This window comes from Pseudorasbora parva, chromosome 22, assembly GCF_024679245.1.
Source record: "Pseudorasbora parva isolate DD20220531a chromosome 22, ASM2467924v1, whole genome shotgun sequence".
Lineage (NCBI taxonomy): Eukaryota > Metazoa > Chordata > Actinopteri > Cypriniformes > Gobionidae > Pseudorasbora > Pseudorasbora parva.
In genome coordinates this window covers 5,195,316-5,221,386 of record NC_090193.1, presented here as the reverse complement: position 1 = coordinate 5,221,386, position 26,071 = coordinate 5,195,316, and the positions used below count along the sequence as shown (strand labels likewise).

Genomic DNA, 26,071 nt, shown 5'->3' with positions numbered 1-26,071 from the left:
AATGAATTCCTCAGAATTGGGAAACATTATTACACAAAGGCTGTGTTCGCAATCACCCGACATACCATCACTAGGCTGCTTCGTAAAGCTTCGAATCGTTATAAATCAGTGTATCGAATCAGCGGTTCGGATCGTTAAAGTCATGTGACTTCAGCAGTTTGGTGGTTTGACACGCGATCCGATACGCTGATTCATTAAGCTCATAGGCTTCAGGAAGCAGTGTTTTGATATCGGGCCATTATTATATAAGTCGTTATTTCTGGCGGATTTTGTGCACAAAAACTACTCGTAAAATGATTGTAGAGCCACTGTAGTGAGATGGGCTTTGTAACGACGTCTTTAGTGCCTTTATGGGTCTTGAGAGAGGAAATGACATTGGTGTCAGTGAAGGCCTTTCTGAGCCATCGGATTTCAACACTAATATCTTCATTTGTGTCTGAAGATGAACGGAGGTCTGATGGGTGTCGAACGGCATGAGGGTGAGGAATTAATGACAGAATTTTGTGTAAACTAACTCTTCAATTCCCGACTATGGCACTAGGGACTATTGACCACAGACATTTTAACCCAATTCATAAAATCTAGGCCATATGCCAAGCACTAAAAAAAATTGTTTAATTCGATTGTTATTCTCTTTTGATTCCAATAAGCAAAACATGATCATTGGATATAAACTGCATTCAATTGTATATTTTCTTAAAAGTATACATTTCTATACGTGAATATTTTAAATGTTTTGCCATTTCATTTGCCTCACATAAAGATATTTTGGGTCAAATTATAGCAGGGATAAAATGTATTCCTTGATTCATTTGGTTTCTCTACTACACAAACATACTCTATTATTATGTAGCTATAAGAGAAGATCATTTTGGCTTTGGGACATTGTATAACATTTTGCCATTTTGACACATTTACACACACAGAGAGAGAGAGACTTAATACACACACTATTATCATATAGGTAAGGGACATTTACATTTATATAGCGCTTTTCTAGGCACTCAAAGCGCTTTACATAGAAGGGGGAATCTCCTCAACCACCACCAATGTGCAGCATCCACCTGGATGATGCGACGGCAGCCATATTGCGCCAGAACGCTCACCACAAACCAGCTGATTGGTGGAGAGGAGACAGAGTGATAAAGCCAATCAGGAGAGGGGAATGATTAGGAGGCCATGATGGACAGGGGCCAGTGGGCAGGTTAGGGTTAGGGTTAGGGTTAGGGGTTAGGGTTAGGGTTAGGTTTTTGGGATTTTTAATGACCACAGAGAGTCGGGACCTCAGTATAACGTCTCATCCGAAAGACGGTGCTCTTTGACAGTATAGTGTCCCCATCACTATACTGGGGTGTTAGGACCCACACAGACCACAGGGTGAGCACCCCCTGCTGGCCTCACTAACACCTCCACCAGCAGCTACCTGGTTTTCCCAGTTGGTCTCGAATCCAGGTACTGACCAGGCTCAGCCCTGCTTAGCTTCAGTGGGAAACCAGTCTTGGGCTACAGGGTGATATGGCTGCTGGCTTTTTCAAAAGATCACATTTTTACACATTTACACGGATGAAGGAGTTATGTGTTGTCAGTTGTCTGTTCTGTTTCAGTAACGACATCTCAATAACATTATTACCTAATATTGTGTTGGTCCCCTTTTTGCTGCCAAAACAGCCCTGACCTGTAGTAGAGGCATGGACTCCCCTAGACCCCTGAAGATGATAGCAGAAGACCCTTTAAGTCCTGTATGTTGCGAGGTTGGCACTTAATGGATTGGACTTTTTTTGTTCAGCACATCCCACAGATGCCTGATTGGATTGAGATCTGGGGAATTTGGAGGCCAAGTTAACATCTAGAAACTTGTTGTTTTACTCCTCAAACCATTTTTGCTTTGTGGCAGGAGCATTATCCTGCTGGAAGAGCCACAGCCACCAGAGAATACCATTTCCATGAAAGGGTGTTCATGGTCTTCAACAATGTTTCAGTAGGTGGAGCGTGTCAAAGTCACATCCACATGGATGGAGGACCTGAGGTTTCCCAGCAGAACGTTGCCCAAAGCATCACACTGCCTCCGCCGGCTTGCCCTCTTCCCATAGTGCATCCTGGTGCCATGTGTTACCCAGGTAAGCGAAGTACACACACCAGCCATCCATGTGATGTAAAAGAAAACATGATTCATCAGACCAGGTCACCTTCCTCCATTGCTCCGTGGTCCAGTTCTGATGCTCACGTGCCACTGCTGGTGCTTTTGGCAGTGGACAGTGTGTGACGAAACATCGCCTCAAGGCCGCCCACGACTCGTGGAGCTAAATGGATTGCGCTACCAAGCAACAAACATGCCAAAGAGAGAAAGAAATTGCACTGTGCCTGGTTGTGGAAGAACACAGTCGCTGCATAAGCTTCCTTCGGATTCTAATATTAGGAACTTTATTTTTAATGAAGATCCATCTCACGTGGGGAAGACATTGCGCATTTGTTCCTTCATTTCACCACGGATTCGTTTGTAAACACCAGACTGTATTTGTCGACAGGATGGGATTACATCAATGAATGAAGCAATACACTAATGTGTTCCTTCCTTGGAGCACTTTTGATAGATACTGACCACTGCAGACCGGGAACAGCCCACAAGAGCTGCAGTTTTGGAGATGCTCTGACCCAGTCGTCTAGCCGTCACAATTTGGCCCTTCTCAAACTCACATCCTTACGCTTGCCCATTTGTCCTGCTTTTAACACATCAACGTTGAGAACAAAATGTTCACTTGCTGCCTAATATATTCCACCCACTAACCGGAAGAGATAATCAGTGTTATTCAGTTCACCGGTCATAACGTTATGCCTGATTGGTGTATAATTGAAACTCTGATTAAATATGAATATGACAATCCTGAATATATTGACAAACTATTTTGTCACACTATCTTTTTGTAAAAGCTACAGCTGAGCAAATGCCACACTAAAATGGAGTGCTTTTAGTTAAGATGAATTAATGTCAGAATTTCACAGTAAGAGGAATTTCAACACAGAGTAATCCAATACAATCCGCGAGTATCCAAGGTCAAGGTGGAAATCATAAAAACAAAGCTGAGAGAGTGTGCAAGCAATCTATTTAGTAAACTTACAATGATACATGTAAAAAAAAAAAAAAATGAGAAAACAAAATAATAATAAAAAAAACGATTCTCAGCTTCAGTGTGTTGGAAACAAGACCAATACTGATATTACTGTGAAAGCAGCACGGGTTTAAAGACATTATTAGCAATTTTCACTATCCCTGATTTACTGTCGTCATCCGTGGACGTTGACTAGCTTCCTCTGTGAAGGATAAGAGCTCTGAGGTCGGGTTAAAGTTTCAGAGGAGTGCGCATCGCATGCATTCACTGCAGCAGTAGCACATGTATGTATTTCAGACCTGCTAATCTCAGGATCTTGAGTGTGAGGGGAATGTGTCTGTGGAACTTCATCTGACAATTCAGAAATGGACCACACACACTTTTGTTTTCGTTAGGCTACTCTGTTAGTGCCATTAATGTTCACAAACGTGAGTTGTTTTTTGCCCACATGAGAAACAGTTGACCTAATAATGAAATAATGAAAACCTAGAAATACAGAAACCTTTATTTGAACGTTAGGTTTAGAGGTAAATAATATTGTTAGCTCAGAATAAAACCTCTAATAGTCCCCACTATGATAAAAAACAAACTTGTTTGTGATTCGGTAGCCAAAATCTAGTGTCAAATACTATAAATTGTCCCAAAAATACCGATTTGATACTCAATGGAACATAATAACATATTAAAAATAAATATAAATGAAAAATCCAAAAAGTTTTATTTTAATGTAAAACTAAACTATTTTAGATTATGTTTCAGAATCTACTAATTAACATATTCATTTTTTTTTAATTATTATTCAAAGAGTTACGGCAAGCACCCCTTTAGCAGGCAAAGTGTATGGGCATGTTTTTGTGACATATAAGGACACAAATGTGTATAATGTCATGGGTATGACACAGGTATTACAGGAGAGGGTGAAATATTAAGACATTGGCCATGTCCCCACTTTATAAAATGCTTATAAATCAGACAGGATGAGGTTTTTTTGCAGAATGTCTCCTGTGATGGGTAGGTTTAGGGGCAGGGGCAGTGTAAGGGGAAAGAAAATACAGTTTGTACAGTATAAAAACCATTACGCCTATGGAATGTCCCCATATGTCACAAAAACAAACGTGTGTGTGTGTGTGTGTGCGTGCGTGCGTGCGTGCGTGCGTGCGTGCGTGTGCGTGTGTGTGTGTGTGTGTGTGTGTGTGTGTGTGTGTGTGTGTGTGTGTGTGTGTGTGTGTGTGTGTGTGTGTGTGTGTGTGTGTGTGTGTGTAATTTGACCCAGTTTGTGATCTGTTCCCCCACTTCACTGATGTCTGACACTGGAACCGCCCTCCTCACGGTTTCTAATGGCCATGTGCCCACTGTATGTGGACTATAAAAGAGCCGCTGTGCCTTACACACTCATTACAAACAGACCTCAATCATCAAAATGCCTTCCAGTCAAAGAGTGACAAAGCATCAAACCAAGAACACAGGTAAAGCAAAACTATCATAATACAGAACTAACCTGTTTTACGCATTACAAGCATTTTAAACAAAAAATTAAAAAGTACAAATAAAATCTAATTTGATGTATTAAAAACTATATCAATGATAGTAAAATAATGCTGTTCTGAACACCGTTAGATTAACCGCAATAAGTCTAAATAATAAACAAAAGGTTTCAAAGGTTTTTTTCAAAGGTACAAAAAAAATGATGTCACAATATAATAAGTATATTAGACATTGTATACATGTATGATATTACATAAAGTCCATGAATGTCATGTAATTATAGCAAATCTGTCAATAAATGTAATGCAAAGAGAAGTGCAAAAAAACATTCATAACTTATGATAACATGATGCAAATGATCCAGTTGCACATAGTCAGTGTTTGTGTCGGTGTGTTGCTTGACTCTAGGTATCGGGTTGCCAAGTGTTAAATGATTTTAAATTGGGCTATTGGGTCATTGGGTTACACTTCACACATTCATACACACAGTACATGCCATACATGTCGCGGGTCTGATGCTGTAAACTACATTAACTTGACAGAATTAATCACCATAGTTTGCCCTCTTCAATGGTTCGTCTTTTGGCACAAATCCACACTCTTTTCAACATCTTTTTTCTTTGTTCCAGGAAGGAAAGTCAAAGCCAGAAATACTCCTGCTGGTATGATGACTAAATATCTAAACCCTGTCTGCATACTTAAAAAAATCATCATCATGAATAGAGTAAAACAGGGCTAAAGGCACGCTATAAGGTGTCATGAACTGGCTTTAAAAAAAAAATGTATATGTTGACTGAGGTCAATTAATGACATTCGCTGCGTTTTTACATTAAAAAAAACATCATAACTAATAAGTAATAGGCTTTTTTTATACTGGTTTTGAGGCTCTCTCCTGAACGCTGGGTTTTGATGGGCGTGACGCACTGGAGACTTGGATAGGATAGGATTGGACAAGATTTGCATATTTAATGAGCTTCAGCTCCCTTGATAGTTCACATTAGGGATTGAAAGGTTTTGAAAGCATGTGCACTGTAAAAAAATATTGTTGGTTTAACTTAAAAAAGTAAGTAACCTAGCCTGGATGCCAGCCGAATTTAGCCCCGCCCACAAAAATTTTAGGTCGGGCAATTCGGTCTGGCCTTGCTCCATAGAGGAGTGATTATCCCCGAACAGAAACTGTTCGAACCAATGAAATCATCAGGGCGGGCTTTAGCCGATGACGGACAGATGATCAACAGTAATGTAATCATGCACGTCATCAAAGGGGCTTGGATAATATTATTTCGAATCGTAAACGGAGAGCTTGTTTGTATATGCATTCACCATCACAATTTCTCTCAGAAATGATGATCATGTTAGGTAAGTGATCGGTGTATCATTAAATTATTTTACAACTCTGGCAAAGATCGTGTATTCCAGCCTGATTTCAGCGCGCGTGCAGACAGGGTTGCCAAGTTTTTACAACAAAACCCGCCAACTACTAGCCCTAAACAATAGCTTCTCGGGGGGTTCTCTGGGGGAAAAATGGCATTTGGGGGGTAAAATGTGTGTTATTGTGGCAAGGTTGCTGCTAAAATTCGCACTCCAGGGTCTATATATCACATAATAGTCGCTTCAACCCGCAGACTTAGAAAAGAACCCGTGGAAAAATTGCGGACTTGGCATCACAGTGCAGTTGAGCTCTGTTGACATTTGACAAGTAACGTTATGCATCCCTTCATTGCTCTGATTGGTTGTAGGTCTGTCCAATTGATATCTTTCCTAGTTCGGTTGAAACACGCCTCATAATCACAGCCCAATGGAGCATCAGACTCATATTCTGACTAGATTTGAGTATGACCACGTCAGGCTATAAGTAACCTGGTTGCCTTAAAATTTTGAGTTTATTGAAATAAAAAAAATTGCGTTGATACAATGAAGAAAATTGGTTTAATAAATAGAAACTCAATTATTATTATTGTATCTGAACAACATAAAAAATTTATAAATCATGAAAATAGCACAATTTGGCATGTTTCACTGCGTCATCAGAAATAAAACACACACAATAACCCAATATGTTTCTTTAGAAAATACAAATATTTTATTAATATTTAAATCAATTCTCAAAAAATGTTAATTGTATTAACTCAATTTTTTAATTTCAATTAACTTAAAATTTTAAGGCAACCAGGTAACTTATATTGTAAATATTTTTTTACAGTGTGGGGCAACGGCAACCAGAATGATTCGCCCACGGGGCTCACAAAATGTCTTTATCAAACAAAAAATGATTTATCTCTCATCCACCCGTGATTGATTGGAATGTTCTTTTTTTATTACTTGGCCCGCCGAACAGTGGATATAACCTCAAACCGCTGTTGCGGCTAATAATAATAAAATAGTTTATTCTTTTGCAAAAGAAGAGGCAACAGTCATACAGCCATCCTGAATGTCTGCAGACCAAACAATTGAGTTTCCTTTTATGCCATTCCCAAGGTCAGCATCTCTGTACTCCTCTTGTAATTTTCCACACATCCTCAAATAACTTTCATCCTGATGCTTGGACCCTCAAAATTAGATGTACCCTGACCTCTGGGGTCATGAAACCCACATTTAGGTGCACAGTGACCTCTAAGGTCCTGAGAGCTGGTCACGGTGTCTGCCTCTGTTGATTTTAACATTCAAGCATAGCAAACAAGAAACACAGGCATAATGATTAGAATTCATTTTCATCTATGATACTTTTTTTCAACAAAAAAAAAGCTTTTCTTTGACTAAGAAGGAAGTTTTCAGCTCTGAAACTTACAGGATATTCTTATATTATTATTATAATATTCTTATATTACCCGACTATTTATATTACATTTAGCAGACGCTTTTATCCAAAGCGACTTACAACTCAGAAGAACAGGAAGTGATCCGTCAAGAAGAGGCAACGAAACACAAAAAGTGCCCTAAATACTAAGATTTGTACACTGCTTAGAGTAGCAAAGACCAGAAAAGGAAAGAAGAAAGGAGAAATAGAGAGGGAAATAATTTTTTTTTTTTTTTTTTAATGTAAGATTAAGTGCTCATGGAAGAGATGAGTTTTTACCTCATGTCTTTTGAATGAAGTGAGTGATTCTGTTGTGCGTATGGAGGACGGAAGATCGTTCCACCAACCAGGAACAATGAAAGAAAAAGTTCGAGAGAGGGATTTCATGCCTCTCTGTGATGGTACCACAAGCCTTCGCTCATTAGCTGAGCGAAGGCTTCTGGTGGGTGTGTAGACGCGTAGGAGTGAGTCGAAGTATGCGGGTGCTGCGTTTGTGGAAGATCCATGAGCAAGAGTCAGGGCTTTGAATTTGATCCGGGCAGCGAGTGGTAGCCAATGCAGAGAGATGAATAGAGGTGTGTCATGAGCCCTTTTGGGCTCATTGAATACAAGACGTGCTGAAGCGTTCTGGATCATTTGCAGCGGTTTGATTGCACAAGATGGAAGTCCAGCCAGAAGCGCATTGCAATAGTCAAGTCTAGAAATGACCAGGGCTTGGACAAGAAGCTGTGTTGCATGCTCCGTAAGGAACGGTCTGATTTTCCTGATATTGTGCAATGCAAACCTGCATGACCGAGCCGTCTTCGAGATGTGGTCTTTGATGTGGACTATATCAAAAGCTCAAGAGAAATTTGATTTCTTAATTCATCACCTCTTTAAGAAAAATGTGCTCCCATAGTGTATGGAAAAGAGAAATAAAAATATCTGTTTTATTGAAAGTTGATGGAGTAATAGATTTTGTGTGAAAATAAATCATAAAAGTGGTTTGTTTGTCTAAAAATCAGGGGTAGCCCTTTTACCCCACACATGGTTGATTTTAAAAAGTAAAGATTCGGAAAGCATTTCATGAGATCACATTACAGTAACAATAAATACATTTTATTATGAAATATGATGGGTTTTATTATAAATATGGTGGTTATCTCTAAGGTTTACGCCCAACTTAATATATGATATTTACAATCTAAGCATGTCTAAAGCTAAAAAACTACTAACAGGATTTACTAAAGGTGTGCAGTGATAAATTAGCACTGAAATGGCATGGACAGGGTTATTTTTGAGGCTGAACTTATTGCATATTCATTTGTAGGATTTTCCCTTTCAGGCACAACATTTATGGGAGGAGAGTATTTAAATGAAGGTTTGTGCTTGTCAATTTACTGGTGTTTAATTTCAATTTACAGAAAAGCTTCCAGTTTATGAGCCGAACATCCCAGAGCCCTCGTCCAGAGAGGAGCTGCTTAAATGTGAGTCTCACACACACAACAAAAATCTAATTGGCTAGTTAAACCAGTACGGACTGGGGGTAACACTTTACAATAAGGTTCCATTTGTTAACAGTGGTTAAAGCTGCAGTCTGTTAGTTTTGCCTCTGCTGGGAATTACAGTCGGAATTGCATCGGCACGGCTCCTCCACACAGATGAATCTAATGTTTTGAGGAGTGTGTGTGGCTGTCAATCATTCACCACATGTGGATACTGTACTTCAGAATCACAGATTCTACGTCTTAGAGTTTGACCAAAATAAGAATTTATAACAGTTCTCAAATTGTTCATGTAAACATTAAGCATTACGTGATCCTGACTTTGGGTGAATCTCCAGTTGTCACTGACGATTATCGTTTGGATCTTTCTGGATTAAAATCCGCCATCAAAATTATAAATGTAATTATTCCAGCCGCTGTGAGAAAAGACTGTAAATGATCCTCCACCTGCATATCCTCACATGCGATATAACGGACTCCTTTACTTATACATACATGACGAAATGACGCAAAGACGCACTTCGCCATGCTTGAATTTCCTGTGGAAAGCTACCAGTACCACTCAAATTATAACACAATATTAGTTAATGCGTTTCCCAAAAGCATTGTAAGCCTAAATTGGTTGTAGAGACCATTGGGGGGAAAGTTTTATGATCAATTTCGGCTTATGCACTAGAAACGCGGCTCTGCTCCATTCCAGTCTGAACTAAGGTTATTATTGTTAACTGAAACTTAAAACATAGGCCTACTGAAGTGAAATAAAATATAAAAAACCTTAAAGGTGCCCTAGAATGAAACATTGAATTAACCTTGCCATAGTGAAATAATAAGAGTTCAGTACATGGACATCACATGCCGTGACTCTCAAACACCATTGCCTCCTCCTTCATATGTAAATCTCGTGAATCCAAAACTCCAGGGAAAAAAAGTGCTTCTCAACATAACGCCAACTGTGACGCAAGCATTGGGGATCATTTATATGCACGCCCCCAACATTTGCATCTGTCCAAACGTGTGCATTGTCAGGCGGAAATGGGAGCGAATCATCAAAACAAGCTGCTCGCATGGACACACTTCATGTTCCAGGCTGTTATGAGGACTTTCTGCCCTTCCCACAGATAAAAATGTCAACAGTCATGGTTGATGTTTATAATCCGATACCACAACAATTTAATTCAAGACTGTTCGTTTGTTCGGCCCATTTCAAGGAAGCTTCGTTCTGCGTCTTAAACTGAAGAAAGTGGCAATTACAACTGTATTCCTGCAAGCAGTAAGTAGCGATTTATCCACTTATTGACTGTCTAAACAATTTTTTATTAAATTGAAAGTTTCTTAGAGAGACCACATTGTCTAGATAATGCAAGATGTTAGTACAGTAACAATAGGAAACTCCAAGTACCATACAAAACTATAGTGTGTCTAATGACAAAGGGTAATATTATTTTGTATCACAAAATACAACCGTAGATACTTTGCTTAGATAGTTCACTCGATCCTTATAGCAAACGTCATACCATATAAGTTAAAACGATAATCATTTGACAAGGCTATTCATTTTGTAAAAATATAAGTTATATATTTATATTTTTGAGAACTGAAGTATGGTGTTTCCTATGATGTTTTTGCCTATTTATATTTCAAGTCTAAAATGTACATCTCAAATGGAGATTGATAAAATGCAGCTTACTTGTTTATGGGTGTTTTCAGATTGTCCATGCGCGAGAAAGAGCTCGTGTGCATATGGTTGCCAGATTGGACGTGTTTAGGTAAAAACCGGAGAGTATACGGGTTTCTTTTCACAGAAAAGCTCTGTTTGGGGGATTTAATTACTGAAATCTAGCTCTTTCTCGTGCGCGGGATGATCTGAAAACACCAAATAAACAAGTAAGCTGCATTTTATCAATCTCCACTTGAGATGTTCTGCTTAAAGTGTCATTCAGTCGGTTTGTGTTCTGTCAGGACTCACAAGCCGAACAGCTAAACTGCTTGTGAGCTGTTAGCTGCTGAAATAAGCCAATCAGAGCAGAGCTCAACATGAATATTCATGACCCTTCCAAATAAGGCAAAAACAGAGCATTACATCCTAGGGAGAATTTATAGGGTTGTAAATGGACCTGTAAAACTGTATTTGGACAATTGTTTCCCTACATACCCTCTATGCAGATATCAGAGAACAATTTAACATATTGTTTCAAATTATTCTAGGGCACCTTTAAACATATTTTATATCAGCTTTGTCGAAGAAACATTTCTCATTTTGTACTAAAAAAACTAAAACTATCAAACTAAAACTTGATAGATGAATTTCTCCAAAAAAAACAAAAAACAAAAAATTAAAGTTGCTTTTACTACAATTAAAATGAAAACAGAAAATATAAAAATAAAATATTAACGAAAATAAATAAATAAATAACTATAATAGTATATCAATGATACTACAATAATAGTGGGCAGTAACTGACCTATTCTTTTCATCTTAGATTGGCTCAATATTTCATTGGACGAACGAACTGCCAATAAAGTGCTGTGGCTGGCAGAGGGCGGGGCTAAAGTGTCCCGCTTGACAGATGAGGTGTGTCCTTACCTGGACAGACGAGAGAGATTTGACTACAGCCCTCAGGTGAATCACAGACAAACACACAGACACACACACACAGACACACACACACACACAAACAAACACAAACACACTTTTAGAGAATCAAATGGTTCTTTTTTAAATCATATGTGAACTTGCATTAAGCCCGTTGCTTTGAACTGGAATTTTAATCAAAATGACAGAGAGAATAGTTTTACTTAATTAACTTGTTGTTTAACTATTTGTGACCATTGACCACAAAAAGAAGTCTTGTGAACATAAGAACATAAGTTTAAAGGGTATATTCTAGCCAACAATACATTATGAGCCAAAATTATTTATTTTTTTTATGCAAAAAAATAAGTAACCATTATGTTCCATGAACATATTTTGTACAACCCCAAATCAGAAAAAGTTGGGACAGTATGGAAAGTGCAAATAAAATAAAAAAGAAGTGATTTCTAAAATTACTTTGACTTGTATTTCATTGCAGACAATATGAACACAAAATATTTCATGTTTTGTCTGGTCAATTTCATGTCATTTGTAAATATGCATCCTTTCTGTCATTCAGACCTGCAAAAAAGTTGGGACAGTAAAGCGTCTACCACTTTGTAATGTTGCCATTCCTTTTCACAACACTTAAAAGACGTTTAGGGACTGAAGACACCAAGTGATGAAGTGTTTCAGGTGTAATTTTGTCCCATTCTTCCTGCAAACAAGTCTTAAGGTGGGCAACAGTACGGGGTCTTCGTTGTCGCATTTTGCGCTTCAAAATGGGCCACACATTCTCTATTAGAGACAGGTCGGGACTGCAGGCAGGCCAATCCAGTACCCGTACCCTCTTCCTCTGCAGCCAGGACTTTGTAATGTGTGCAGAATGTGGTTTTGCATTGTCTTGTTGAAATATGCATGGACGTCCCTGGAAAAGATATCTTCTTGAAGGCAGCATATTATGCTCCAAAATCTCTATGTACTTTTCAGCATTAATGGTGCCTTCACAGAAGTGCAAGTTACCTTTGCCAAGGGCACTGACACAACCCCATACCATGACAGACCCTGGCTTTTGGACTTGTTGCTGGTAACAGTCTGGATGATCCTTTTCTTCCGGAGCACACGGCGTCCATTCCTCCCAAAAATACCTGAAATACTGATTCATCTGACCACAGTACACATTTCCACTGTGTGATGGTCCATCCCAGATGCCTCCGAGCCCAGAGAAGTCGACGGCGCTTCTGGACACTGTTAACATAAGGCTTCCTTTTGGTACAGTACAGTTTTAACTGGCATTTGTGGATGTAACTACGTATTGTGGTACTTGACAAAGGTTTGCCAAAGTAGTCCTGAGCCCATGTGGTGATATCGCTTATAGATGAATGACGATTCTTGATGCAGTGCCGCCTGAGGGATCGGAGATTACGGTTGTTCAGCTTAGGCTTGCGGCCTTGTCCTTTACGCACTGAAATTCCTCCAGATTCCTTGAATCTTGTAATTATGTTATGCACTGTTGAATGTGAAATATCCAAATCTCTTCCTATCTTTCTTTGAGGAACATTGTTTTTAAACATTTCAATAATTTTCTCACGTATTTGTTGGCAAACTGGCGATCCTCGGCCCATCTTTGCTCCTAAAGGATTAGATCTTTCTTGGATGCTGCTTTTGTACCAAATCATAATTTCAATCACCTGTTTCAAATCACATCATTATTTAACCCTTTTACCTCATTACTAGCCCTAAATTGCTCCTGTCCCAACTTTTTTTGAAATGTGTTACAGGTCTGAATGACAGGAAAGGATCCATATTTACAAATGACATGAAGTTGACCAGACAAAACATGAAATATTTTGTGTTCATATTGTCTGCAATGAAATACAAGTCAAAGTAAATTTACAAATCACTACTTTTTTTATTTGTGTTTTCCAAACTGTCCCAACTTTTTCTGATTTGGGGTTGTAAATGTCCTACCATAAATATATTTAAAAGTATTATTATTAGTAATATGCATTGCTAAAGACTTCATTTGGACAACTTTAAAGGTGATTTTTGCAATATTTAGATTTTTTTTTTTTTTTTGCACCCTCAGATTCCAAAACTTTCAAATAAATTTATTTGGCCAAATCCTAACAAACCATACATCAATGGAAAGCTTATTTATTCAGGTTTCATATGATGTATAAATCTCAATTTAAAATGTTGTGGTCTTTGCTTATCCCATATCCAACCGAACTAGCAAATGTTTATATATATATATATATACAGTATATATATATATATATATATATATATATATATATATATATATATATATATATATATATATATATATATATATATATATATATATATATATATATAATATACAGGTCCTTCTAAAAAAATAGCATATTGTGATAAAGTTCATTATTTTCCATAATGTAATGATAAAAATGTAACTTTCATATATTTTAGATTCATTGCACACCAACTGTAATAGTTCAGGTCTTTTATTGTTTTAATACTGATGATTTTGGCAAACAGCTCATGAAAACCCAAAATTCCTATCTCAAAAAATTTGCATATTTCATTCGACCAATAAAAGAAAAGTGTTTTTAATACAAACAAAGTCAACCTTCAAATAATTATGTTCAGTTATGCACTCAATGCATAATCCTTTTATGTGGGGAATCCTTTTGGAGAAATGACTGCTTCAATGCGGCGTGGCATGGAGGCGATCAGCCTGTGGCACTGCTGAGGTGTTCTGGAGGCCCAGGATGCTTCGATAGCGGCCTTAAGCTCATCCAGAGTGTTGGGTCTTGCGTCTCTCAACTTTCTCTTCACAATATCCCACAGATTCTCTATGGGGTTCAGGTCAGGAGAGTTGGCAGGCCAATTGAGCACAGTAATACCATGGTCAGTAAACCATTTACCAGTGGTTTGGGCACTGTGAGCAGGTGCCAGGTCGTGCTGAAAAAACAAATCTTCATCTCCATAAAGCTTTTCAGCAGATGGAAGCATGAAGTGCTCCAAAATCTCTTGATAGCTAGCTGCATTGACCCTGCCCTTGATAAAACACAGTGGACCAACACCAGCAGCTGACATGGCACCCCAGACCATCACTGCCTGTGGGTACTTGACACTGGACTTCAGGCATTTTGGCATTTCCTTCTCCCCAGTCTTCCTCCAGACTCTGGCACCTTGATTTCCGAATGACTTGCAAAATTAGCTTTCATCCGAAAAAAGTACATTGGACCACTGAGCAACAGTCCAGTGCTGCTTCTCTGTAGCCCAAAAGTGTCTTGACCTGGGGAATGCGGCACCTGTAGCCCATTTCCTGCACACGCCTGTGCACGGTGGCTCTGGATGTTTCTACTCCAGACTCAGTCCACTGCTTCCGCTGGTCCCCCAAGGTCTGGAATCGGTCCTTCTCCACAATCTTCCTCAGGGTCCGGTCACCTCTTCTCGTTGTGCAGCGTTTTTTGCCACACTTTTTCCTTCCCACAGACTTCCCACTGAGGTGCCTTGATACAGCACTCTGGGAACAGCCTATTCGTCCAGAAATTTCTTTCTGTGTCTTACCCTCTCGCTTGAGGGTGTCAGTGATGGCCTTCTGGACAGCAGTCAGGTTGGCAGTCTTTACCCATGATTGAGGTTTTGAGTAATGAACCAGGCTGGGAGTTTTTAAAAGCCTCAGGAATCTTTTGCAGGTGTTTAGAGTTCATTAGTTGATTCAGATGATTAGGTTAATAGCTCGTTTAGAGAACCTTTTCATGATATGCTAATTTTTTTAGATGGGTTTTCATGAGCTGTATGCCAAAATCATCAGTTTTAACACAATTAAAGTCCTGAAATATTTCAGTTGGTGTGCAATGAATCTAAAATATATGAAAGTTAAGAATATGCTAATTTTTTGAGAAGGACCTATATATATATATATATATATATATATATATATATATATATATATATATATATATATATATATATATATATATATATATATATATATATATATATATATATATATATATATATATATATATATATATATATATATATATATATATATATATATATATATATATATATATATAATGTTACAGAGCATTACTTTTGTGAAGGTTTTTCTGCAAAGTGCAATAACAATGTAACTAATAAACTAAACTAATGAACCAATAAATATTATTACATTAATTAGTCTATATAACTTGATAAATATATTCAATTAAAGACACGTATTGGGAAACCATATACTTTGTAAGACACAGTATATCTTTGTCATGCACACTGTTTCCAAATTAATAAAGCCGATTCCTGTATGTTTCTGTGCAGGTGCTGTGTAAGGAGTCTATGTGGGCATCGCGCTGTTATTGGGAGGTGCTGTACACGGGATGGGTGGTTATAGGGGTGACATACGAGGGTGCGGGGAGGAGGGCAGGCGATGGGCTCTGTGGCCTCGGGGAGAACGAGGAGTCTTGGGGTCTGGGTTGGGCCGGATCCTGCTATGACGCATGGCATAAAGGAATCAAAATCAGGGTGGAGGACGCTCGTCAGTGCTCCACTATAGGAGTCTATGTGGATCAGCCCGCAGGCCTCATCTGCTTCTACGCCGTGGAGACAGAAGAGGATTCAAAGAAAAAAGAAGTGAAATTTCTTCACAGGTTTAAGAATCCCATAACAGAGAATATTCTGCCAGGCTTCTGGATGGGAGGGCAGTCGTCGTGCTTAATTCTCAAGAAAGAGGAGTAAGGTGAACGGGGAGCAGGGGCGTAGCCAGCCTGACTATGATGAGTAGCCCTCCAAAATAATTACAAAATTATTATAACATCTCATATACTAAAATAAATCAAATGTGTTTTTTACAGTCCATGGTTTTTGCATAATGCTTGATGAGTTTGATTGATGGCTGTGTTAGGCAGTTAGGTGTCAGGCTGTCTCACGTACGTCTCATCTGTGAGTTCATGTGTGTTTGCCTATTTACTTAGCCTATAATATGCTGTTGTGTAATAAACAGCAGCGATGAAAAATTCTACACTACGCAGGAGAGAACCCATCCATCAGCCCGCAAGTAACGGTATTACTTTTCAATTTCAGGCGCAGGTTCATTCTCTAAAGCCGGGAATGCACTGTCAGTAGAGATAATGTAGGGGTAAAGGTTTGTGGAATTTAGTTCCCCAACTACGACTAGATGCCGACATCCGCTTGAGACTGCAAACAGCTTCCATGATCAGGTGAATCAGAAATGTAAATTGGAAGAAATTTATATGTCTTATTTATAATGAAAAAGAGACTTCACTGACATTGCTGTTGTCCCTGTTTTGGTGGCACTGCAAAAAATTTGTTACAAAAAGGGCTAGACATTTGATCCCTGCATCATGCTCATGGCACTATTTAACTTTGAAGTACAACCAAAAACACAGTTTTTAATGCAGTGCATGGTCAAATTACTGTAGATTTTGTGTTATTTTACTTCCTTAACTTGTATTCCTTCAGATCAGTGCAAAGAAAATGCACAGCAATACAAAGCACAACTGTTAATTTCACTACACTTTGTCTATTCTGTGGAATTATATTCCGATATGAAAGTTTAGATTATGCAAATTAACACATAAAGCGACACTGTGTGATATTTTCCCCCATCTAGCGGTGTAAAGGTTTATGACCATCCAGTGAATAAAAGTTTCTGTTCCTCTCAATTCTGATTTCGTTTTAACTCCTACGGTGGCCGATTTAGTCCAAGATAAGGCAATCCCCCTCTTCACATTCAACACGGTGCCATCGAGTGTTAAAACGCGAAAGGTGAAGCTGGAATTTACGGGTGTGTCCCTCTTTGGCTAATGTACTGTCAAGATGGAGGGGCAACATGGCGACCGGCATTCGAACCCCTCACCCGTATGTATTTTCAATGGCATATTCTAAACTTACGAGAATACTTTATTACTTGAAAGAAGTAAATATACATTAATGAGCACATATATTTTTGAAAGAACTACGTGTTTTTAGCTAAGAATAAACTAACAAAGTTACACAGTGTAGCTTTAAATAGATAATGCCTCATTTGCATATGTAAACATGACATTTCAGGAAACTTGTAATACAATTTTTTTTTCTCTATGTAAGTGAAAAACTGGAAAAGTTTTAAGGTGATATATATATATATAACATTTTACCACCTGTAGTGTTTCGGCTGTGATTATTGCACCCATAGTTTCGATAACAATTACAAGAAAATGGGACCCTTATTTCAATGTTATATGGTGGATCCTTATTCAGGAGACATTAAACTTTCTAAAAATGTCCTTTCTAACTTTTCCTTACAAATGCCTACAGGGTTACACAAACTTGAAGATTCGGACCTGACTACAAATGAAGGACACAAAATGAAAGCTGCTTTCCAAGGATTTTTCAATTTGAGTTTTGAGTTTGATGCCATGGCAGCCCAGGTATGCATCCTACCAATTGAGAAAGTTTTAAAGTCACCGTGAACCAGAAGTTGCGATTAACTTCTCCGGTATTGTGACGTGTTTTCAGAGTGAAACGGAGTATTGAATGAGAGAACCAAGAGGGCGTGGCTTGTGCCCGCTGAGAATTGATTGGATATTAAAAGTGGGCATTCCATTTAGTTCGCTGAGATCATCAAAGAAGGAACAAGGAAGGCCTTACCAGAAGAGTAGCCTACATTTTCAGATTTTGATAAAAAGATTTTTAGTTTTGTGTTTTGTTTTGTGAATCAACTTGATCACCAAAAGACAATGTTGATTAAGAAAGAAAATAGGTTCAATTTCATGCCGACTTGACATTTAATCATTTAGCAGACGCTTTTATCCAAAGCTTGACTTGCCAATCCTGCAAACGTGACGGTAAACAGTAATGACGTTGCTCTCAGATGAACGCTCTCCTGTGTTCCCCTTTACGTGCAAACCTGGGGCGTTTTTATGGTGCCACAGCATAAAACCTCGACCCTGTCAGGCTGATCCAATTCTGTAAAACTGCACCATGCCATACCACGCTTTTGCCATGATTACATAAATTGTGGCTCAGGAAACCACACATCCCACATATGGAAGTAATTTACTGATGATATTCAGAAGATTTAGCTTGTTTAATTACTGTTTTGATTTAAACAGGTTTCGAGAATACACAGTTCCTAATATGACAACTCCCTATCCAGGACCGAAAGTCTCTGATGGTTTTCATTGAAATGACTGCCTTAAAGCTTAAGTCAAATAAATGACTTGAGGGTTAATGGTCAGTCACTCTTTGCCTGAATGAAACTAAATAAATATGTGGACATAACCTTTTACATTGGCAGAGCACATAGCTTTCCATGGTCCACACAGTCTTAACATGTGGACAGACTTTAACAAAATACTCCTTGCTTTAGCGTTCAGTTTTATCCTAACATATACATAACCTGTATGTAATGTTACAAAATCTTGTGGGGATGTTCCGTCCCTGTAAACTGGGTTACACTGATCCATCCAATAAATTAACAGAACTAACTAACTGCATACTTGCATACATACTTTAATTACAGTTCAATTAAAGTTCGTATTAAAGGAATAGTTCACCCAAAAATGAAAATGTGATGTTTATCTGCTGACCCCCAGGGCATCCGAGATTTATGTAGGTGTGTTTGTTTCTTCAGTAGAACACAAATTAAGATTTTTAACTCCAACCGTTGCTCCGATAATGCATGTCAGTGGGGTCTAATTCTAATCCCCATTGACATGCATTATACTTGCCCTGGGGGTAAGATCCTTTCCTTTAAAGGGATAGATCACCACAAAACTATCATAACTATAACCATAACTATCCCAATGATGCAAATATTAAACACTTTAACTATCAAACTCAAAATCATGTGAGTCAATCACTTTGGCAAGCTCAGTCCAACAGCTTGAGTAATGTCTTCTTTTGAACAGTAGGGGGCAGGGCTCAGTCCTCATTTTGCACCGTAGCTGAAATAAATGGACATTTTTGCAGTTAGTATGTTATTGCGTGTAAATTTAGATCGCATTTTTGTATTTTCTCTAAATTTACAACAGTGGTTGTGCATTTTGTAAACGTATGCACATCAAAAATGGCAATGGGGTGCGTTTCCATTCAACCACCATAGTATGAATGATGCATTGCTGTAGAGACAAAGCTACCCATGAATAAACTGACCACATTAGTTCAACAAAATAGAGCAGTGTTTCCTGCAATGTCTCATGCAATTAGTATTAAAAAAAAACAAAAAACAAAAAAAAACGTTCAGTATAAACCCGATAGCCAGAAAAAGTAACTCATTGCAAAATCACTCTATTGTTATTACACCATTAAAAGACTTTATTATTATAAAAATTGCATCAAATCAGTTGTTCATTTTAATCTTTAGTAATAACACTCCAGCGTGTATACTCTGTTTCCGTTTGCCTGTGTTCTTTGTCATTGTTAATGGACCTATAGGCTGTGTCTGAATATCTCCCTAAGCCCTTATTCACTATTCCTTACATTACTCCACTAATATCGTACACTTGAAGGAGAGAATGAAAATGCCGGAAGGGCTGCCACTTTTGCATAGTTTGTGCTTGTTGTTTAATACTTATTCAAAACTTTGCAAACTGGCAGCTCCTAGTGGCCTAAGATGAAAAGATTGATCTTAAAGGGGGGGTGAAATGCTGTTTCATGCATACTGATCTTTTTACACTGTTAAAGACTTGGAATCCCATACTAAACATAGACAAAGTTTCAAAAGTTAAGGTGGACGTTTGATGGGAGTATTTCTTTGTCAAAAATACTACTTCCGGTTAGTCATAAGTTTCGGCAAGTTTTTTGAGATCATGCGTCCCCTTTGACGTTAATGGGGGCGGAATTTCCTTGTATGGGCCTTACGGACAATTCTACCGGAAGAGCGTGAGAGAGAGAGGGAGAGAGCGAAAGTAACAGCCTACGGCCATCAAAGCGCTGGCTTGTAGGATGCTGGACAGGTGATGTGCACATAACAATGTCACCAAAAAAGTGCGTTTTTGGTTGCCAGACCAAGACAGTCCTGCACAGATTCCCCAAAAACCCCGCGTTAAGGCAACAGTGGATGTAATTTGCTTTTCCGGATCAGCAACTGAGTTGCGCAAATGTTTATATCTGTTCGCTGCATTTCGGTACCGACTGTTTCATAAACAAGGCCCAGCTCGACGCCGGATTTTCCCGATCGCCTAATGCTGAAGGATGGAGCAGTCCCAACGATAGAACCGCAGGCGGTGAGTGAGACTGCTTCAAATGTCTGTGTCTATGCTCATCAAGTAGCCCAAACATGATCACGTATAGTTAGTTGATCAATGGAGCATGCGATGTGTAGTGCGTGTACATTTGTTTAGCTGGCCACTATATGTGTAACTTTATGTTTGTGTATTGTAAAAGCACTCCAAACAACAATACACAAAGAGTGGGGAAATATGTTGAACTAAATAAGCGCGCTTCTTCATTCAAATGCGCTACTATTCCGTGTCTTTCTATGTAAACACTAACTTAACCTGCCGTGCAAAACCAGTCCGCTTACTGTCTACACAAACCACGCGTAAACACACAAACACACGTGCACAACTGCACTTCCCACATGTACACCTTCAAAGACAAAAATACAACGATATAATTCAAGTATAAATATGTAAATAACACAAGCCGCTAAGCATATTATGGGTGTTTCTGCAACTACGGGCACTTTTGACTATCCCAATTTTTAAAAAATCAACCTTTTTGAATTTACATTTTAACCATCATGGTCTGTAATACATATAACAATGTACACAAAATGTAATGTAGTCGTTAAGATTTTAATCTGGAACATGTTTATTTTTTATGTTTTTTGGGTCATCTTCTTAAAAAGTGTCCTTACCGCAACGTTACAGTAACGTTCATTTCATACATTTTCCTTTATTTGTTTCAAAAAAAAAAATCATATTTAAATAGCTTTTTCAAATTTTACGCAGTTTTGTAAATACTGATATAAAATAATAATATAGAAAATAGGGAATTTCATGTTTTTTTCTATGCCATGTAAAAAAATTACAGAAACCTTAGATGTCAATTGTCTCCATACGCACAAAATTTAACATTTATTTTTTTTTGTAACAGATTTTGCAATTTCAATGTGTAAATCATGTCAGCTTAAGTGTTAAAATATTTTTTTTGCAAATTAAAATGTGAAAAAAATAGAAATAGAGCAGTGCTGCGGTAATGACATCTTGTGTCGGTAAGGACACAATGTTAAAGTGCCACGAAATCAAAAACAGGCTAAAGAACAACAGTAAAAGAAACAGGTATTGCATGCAAGATACTGCAAAACTGCTACTATATAACTCTTTTAATTAACTCTTTTAACTGCTTTAAAAACATTTACATTTACATTTAATCATTTAGCAGACGCTTTTATCCAAAGCGACTTACAAAAAAGGGGAGAGCAATAGAAGCAACGAAACAAACAAGGGCAACAGCTTGTAAGAGCTGTAAGAAGTCTCAGTTAATAAGTACAGTACACTATTTTTTTTTTTTTTTTTTTTTTTTTTTGGGACAAACAAACAAAAATTAATGGAAAGTTAAGTGCTAAAAACATTGTCTCCTAAAGTTGATGCTGCACAAACCTTAGTAATAAAATAACACAAACCCATAGCACTAACAACATCTCACCACAACATTTTTTCTCAGTAATGTACACACAGCACCCCATAATGTCAGAAAAACACAGAATTGTTGAAATTTTTGCAGATTTATTAAAAAAGAAAAACTGAAATATCACATGGTCCTTAAGTATTCAGACCCTTTCCTCAGTATTTAGTAGAAGCACCCTTTTGATCTAATACAGCCATGAGTCTTTTTGGGAAAGTTGTTCACACCTGGATTTGGGGATCCTCTGCCATTCCTCCTGCAGATCCTCTCCAGTTCTGTCAGGTTGGATGGTAAATGTTGGTGGACAGCCATTTTCAGGTCTCTCCAGAGATGCTCAATTGGGTTTAAGTCAGGGCTCTGGCTGGGCCATTCAAGAACATTTTAAGGGTCATTGTCTTGTTGGAAGGTGAACCTTCGGCTCAGTCTGAGGTCTTGAGCACCCTGGAGAAGGTTTTCGTCCAGGATATCCCTGTACTTGGGTGCATTCATCTTTCCCTCGAATGCGACCAGTCGTCCTGTCCCTGCAGCTGAAAAACACCCCACAGCATGATGCTGCCACCACCATGCTGGTGATATTTTTCTCCACACATACCACTTAGAATTAAGGCCAAAAGTTCTATCTTGGTCTCATCAGACCAGAGAATCATTATTTCTCACCATCTTGGAGTCCTTTAGGTGTTTTTTTTAGCAAACTCCATGCAAACTTTCATGTGTCTTGCACTGAGGAGAGTCTTCCGTCGGGCCACTCTGCCATAAAGCCCTGACTGGTGGAGGGCTGCAGTGATGGTTGACTTTTACAACTTTCTCCCAGCTCTGCATCTCTGGAGCACAGCCACAGTGATCTTTGGGTTCTTCTTTACCTCTCTCACCAAGGCTTTTCTCCCCGATAGCTCAGTTTGGCCAGACGGCCAGCTCTAGGAAGGATTCTGGTCATCCCAAACGCATTGCATTTAAGGATTCTGGAGGCCACAGTGCCAAGTGGAGCAGAAATGTTTTTGTAACCTTGGCCAGATCTGAGCCGTGCCACAATTCTGTCTCTGAGCTCTTCAGGCAGTTCCTTTGACCTCATGATTCTCATTTGCTCTGACCTGCACTGTGAGCTGTAAGGTCTTATATAGAGAGGTGTGTGGCTTTCCTAATCAAGTCCAATCAGTATAATCAAACACAGCTGGACTCAAATGAAGGTGTGGATCAAGGATGATCAGAAGAAATGGACAGCACCTGAGTTAAATATAAGAGTGTCACAGCAAAGTCTCTGAATACTTAGGACCATGTGATATTTCAGTTTAGATTTTTATAAAAATCTGCAAAAATGTCAACAATTCTGTGTTTTTCTGTCAATATGTGGTGCTGTGTGTACATTAATGAGAAAAAAATGAACGTAAATGATTTTAGCAAATGGCTGCAATATAACAAATACTTTCCGTACCTACTATAATATATATATATATATATATATATATATAATATATATTTCAGTACTAATACTGTCATTTAATTTAAAAAGAATGTAAAGTAAACCTTGAATTTGTCTCTACCCGCGACACAAGGTCTTTACCGCAACACCTAAATTTGCTGCGGTAAAGACATGTTGCGGTAATGACATTTTTGCTAATATTTTAGCTAATTGCAGCTAGCAAGGCCTACTACATTAGTTTTGACTCTTAGCATCTTAATATACAATAATTCAACAGTAATTTACATTTATTTTTTGAATGTAGTCCAAAATACACAGTTATTAAGCTGAATGGTAAGGACGCACAATAAATACTAGAGCAGAAAAGATCATGTTTACCTTATTTTTTTGGCATCTTCTGAGTGAGGTAGTGTGGTGGCCCAGTCTGTCAGCAATGTGCTCAAGTGATAATTTCTGTTTCTATAAAAACTAGACTTGTTTTTGTTTGATGACATTTCATAATAAAAGTTTTTTTTCATTGTTGCGGTAAGGACTCAAAAGTGTGGGACAGGCACATTTAGTTTAAAAAATCATAAAAATGATCAGTAAATAATACAAATAATTTTAAGATGATCTAAATGAATCTGTATATTAAACAAGTCCATTTGAAATAATATCAAATTTTAATTAAATTAGCTTATGTTATGTATCTCAACATTGAGACCACAGGTGTGGGACACTAACAAAAATGGTGTTTTGAGCTATAAACGCTTCATAATATTATATTAAATCACATTACTCAGTAATTATATTTTTTGTCAAGGTGTGTAATGGCACTGTGAATATATTTATAAAGCATTATATGACAAATTTTAACATAAATCTAAAATTTCACTGCTGGGACTCAAAAGTGCCCGTAGTTGCAGAAACACCCATATATAGTTAGTGTATAACTTGTACCACATACAGACGTCCTGCTCTAGTCGTTTTTGCTGCTGCTCCTGTTCAACTGCAGCCTCTGGGTCTGATTCCGGATCATAGATGTATGGCTGTATCTGATTAAAAGCCATATTTTTATTTTGAATAAAGTTTTTTTCCCGCTGTTGACACAGCTTTACGACGCACTCGACTCAACACAGCGCGCTGCTGCACACGTCATTATTTAGCTCCGCTCACACGACACGCCCCCACCCGCTCGGCTTTTTTCGGAAAGACTCCGAACAGCGCATCTTTCTTATATAATTATAAAAAAAATAAAGACTTTTCGGAGATATGCAGGATGCAATGCTACTCTATAGGTACTCAAGTTTGACATGACACTGACTGAAACTGAGTGTTTCACCCCCCCCCCCCCCCCCCCCCCCCCCCTTTAAACTCTGTCATGGAAACTATGCATAAATTCAATTCAACAATTAATTAAAGTAAAAAAGGAATTTATACCTGTATGATATTGCACTGTAGTTACATAGAGGGCTGCAGGTATGACGTTACTTTGTTGGCCAACTGGCAGTTCGCATCATGCTGATTGCCTCAAGAAAAACCCAGGATTTCCCCATTGGCTTTTGGATTATCGCAAAAAAAATTAGCTCTGTGATCAACAAAAGTTTATGATATCAAGATAATTATCACAGATTTTAACACAACTTTTATGAATTTTACAACTGTCATTGTGGGTTTGAATGAGTGCACTCATTAACATCCATTATGGTTTCAGACGCCAAATGGCTGTCCCATTTAAGGGTATGGAGGAAATATTAGACAGCCTTTGTGTAGGCCATTTTGGTTTCATGGTTACTGGTTTTACATGCATTTCATTTAGCTCCTTTTATTTGTGCTGTTTATACTCCAATCAGGCATAACATTATGACAGTTGAAGTGAAAAACACTGATTATCTCTTCATCATGGCACCTGTTATTGGGTGGGATATATTAGGCAGCAAGTGAACATTGTTAGAAGCAGGAAAAATGGGCAATCGTAAGGGTTTGAGCAGGTTTGACAAGGGCCAAATCTTGATGACTGGGTATCTCCAAAACTGCAGCTCTTGTGGGCTGTTCCCGGTCTGCAGTGGTCAGGATCTATCAAAAGTGCTCCAAGGAAGGAACAGTGGAGAACCGGCCACAGGGTCATGGGCGGCCGAGGCTCATTGATGCACGTGGGGAGCGAAGGCTGGCTCGTGTGGTCCGATCAAACAGACAAAATACTGTAGCTCAAATTCCTCAAGAAGTTAAGATTGTTTAAAAAAATAAAATAAAAAAAACTTGCAGTTTGTTGCTTATGGGGCTACATAGCCACAGACCAGTCAGGGTGCCCATGCTGACCCCCGACCCCCACCGAAAGCACCAACAGTGGCACATGAGCATCAGAACTGGACCACGGAGCAATGGAAGAAGGTGACCTGGTCTGATGAATCACTTTTCTTTTACATCACGTGGATGGCCGTGTGTGTGTGTGTGTGTGTGTGTGTGTGGCTTACCTGGGGAACACATGGCACCAGGATGCACTATGGGAAGAGGGCAAGCAGGCGGAGGCAGTGTGATGCTTTGGGCAACGGTCTGCTGGGAAACCTCAGGTCCTCCATCCATGTGGATGTTACTTTGACA

At 38.5% G+C, this 26,071-nt stretch overlaps 1 protein-coding gene across 1 annotated transcript; it reads left to right on the top strand.

Annotated features, from left to right (window-relative positions):
- The first annotated feature begins 1,688 nt into the window (after positions 1-1,688).
- LOC137058871 (tripartite motif-containing protein 16-like protein) lies at positions 1,689-16,176 on the top strand. Its single transcript, XM_067432373.1, has 6 exons — positions 1,689-1,739; positions 1,895-2,117; positions 5,222-5,254; positions 8,793-8,855; positions 11,354-11,493; positions 15,760-16,176. The coding sequence occupies exons 1-6, from the start codon at positions 1,689-1,691 to the stop codon at positions 16,174-16,176; spliced, it is 927 nt and encodes a 308-aa protein (XP_067288474.1).
- Positions 16,177-26,071: the final 9,895 nt, after the last annotated feature.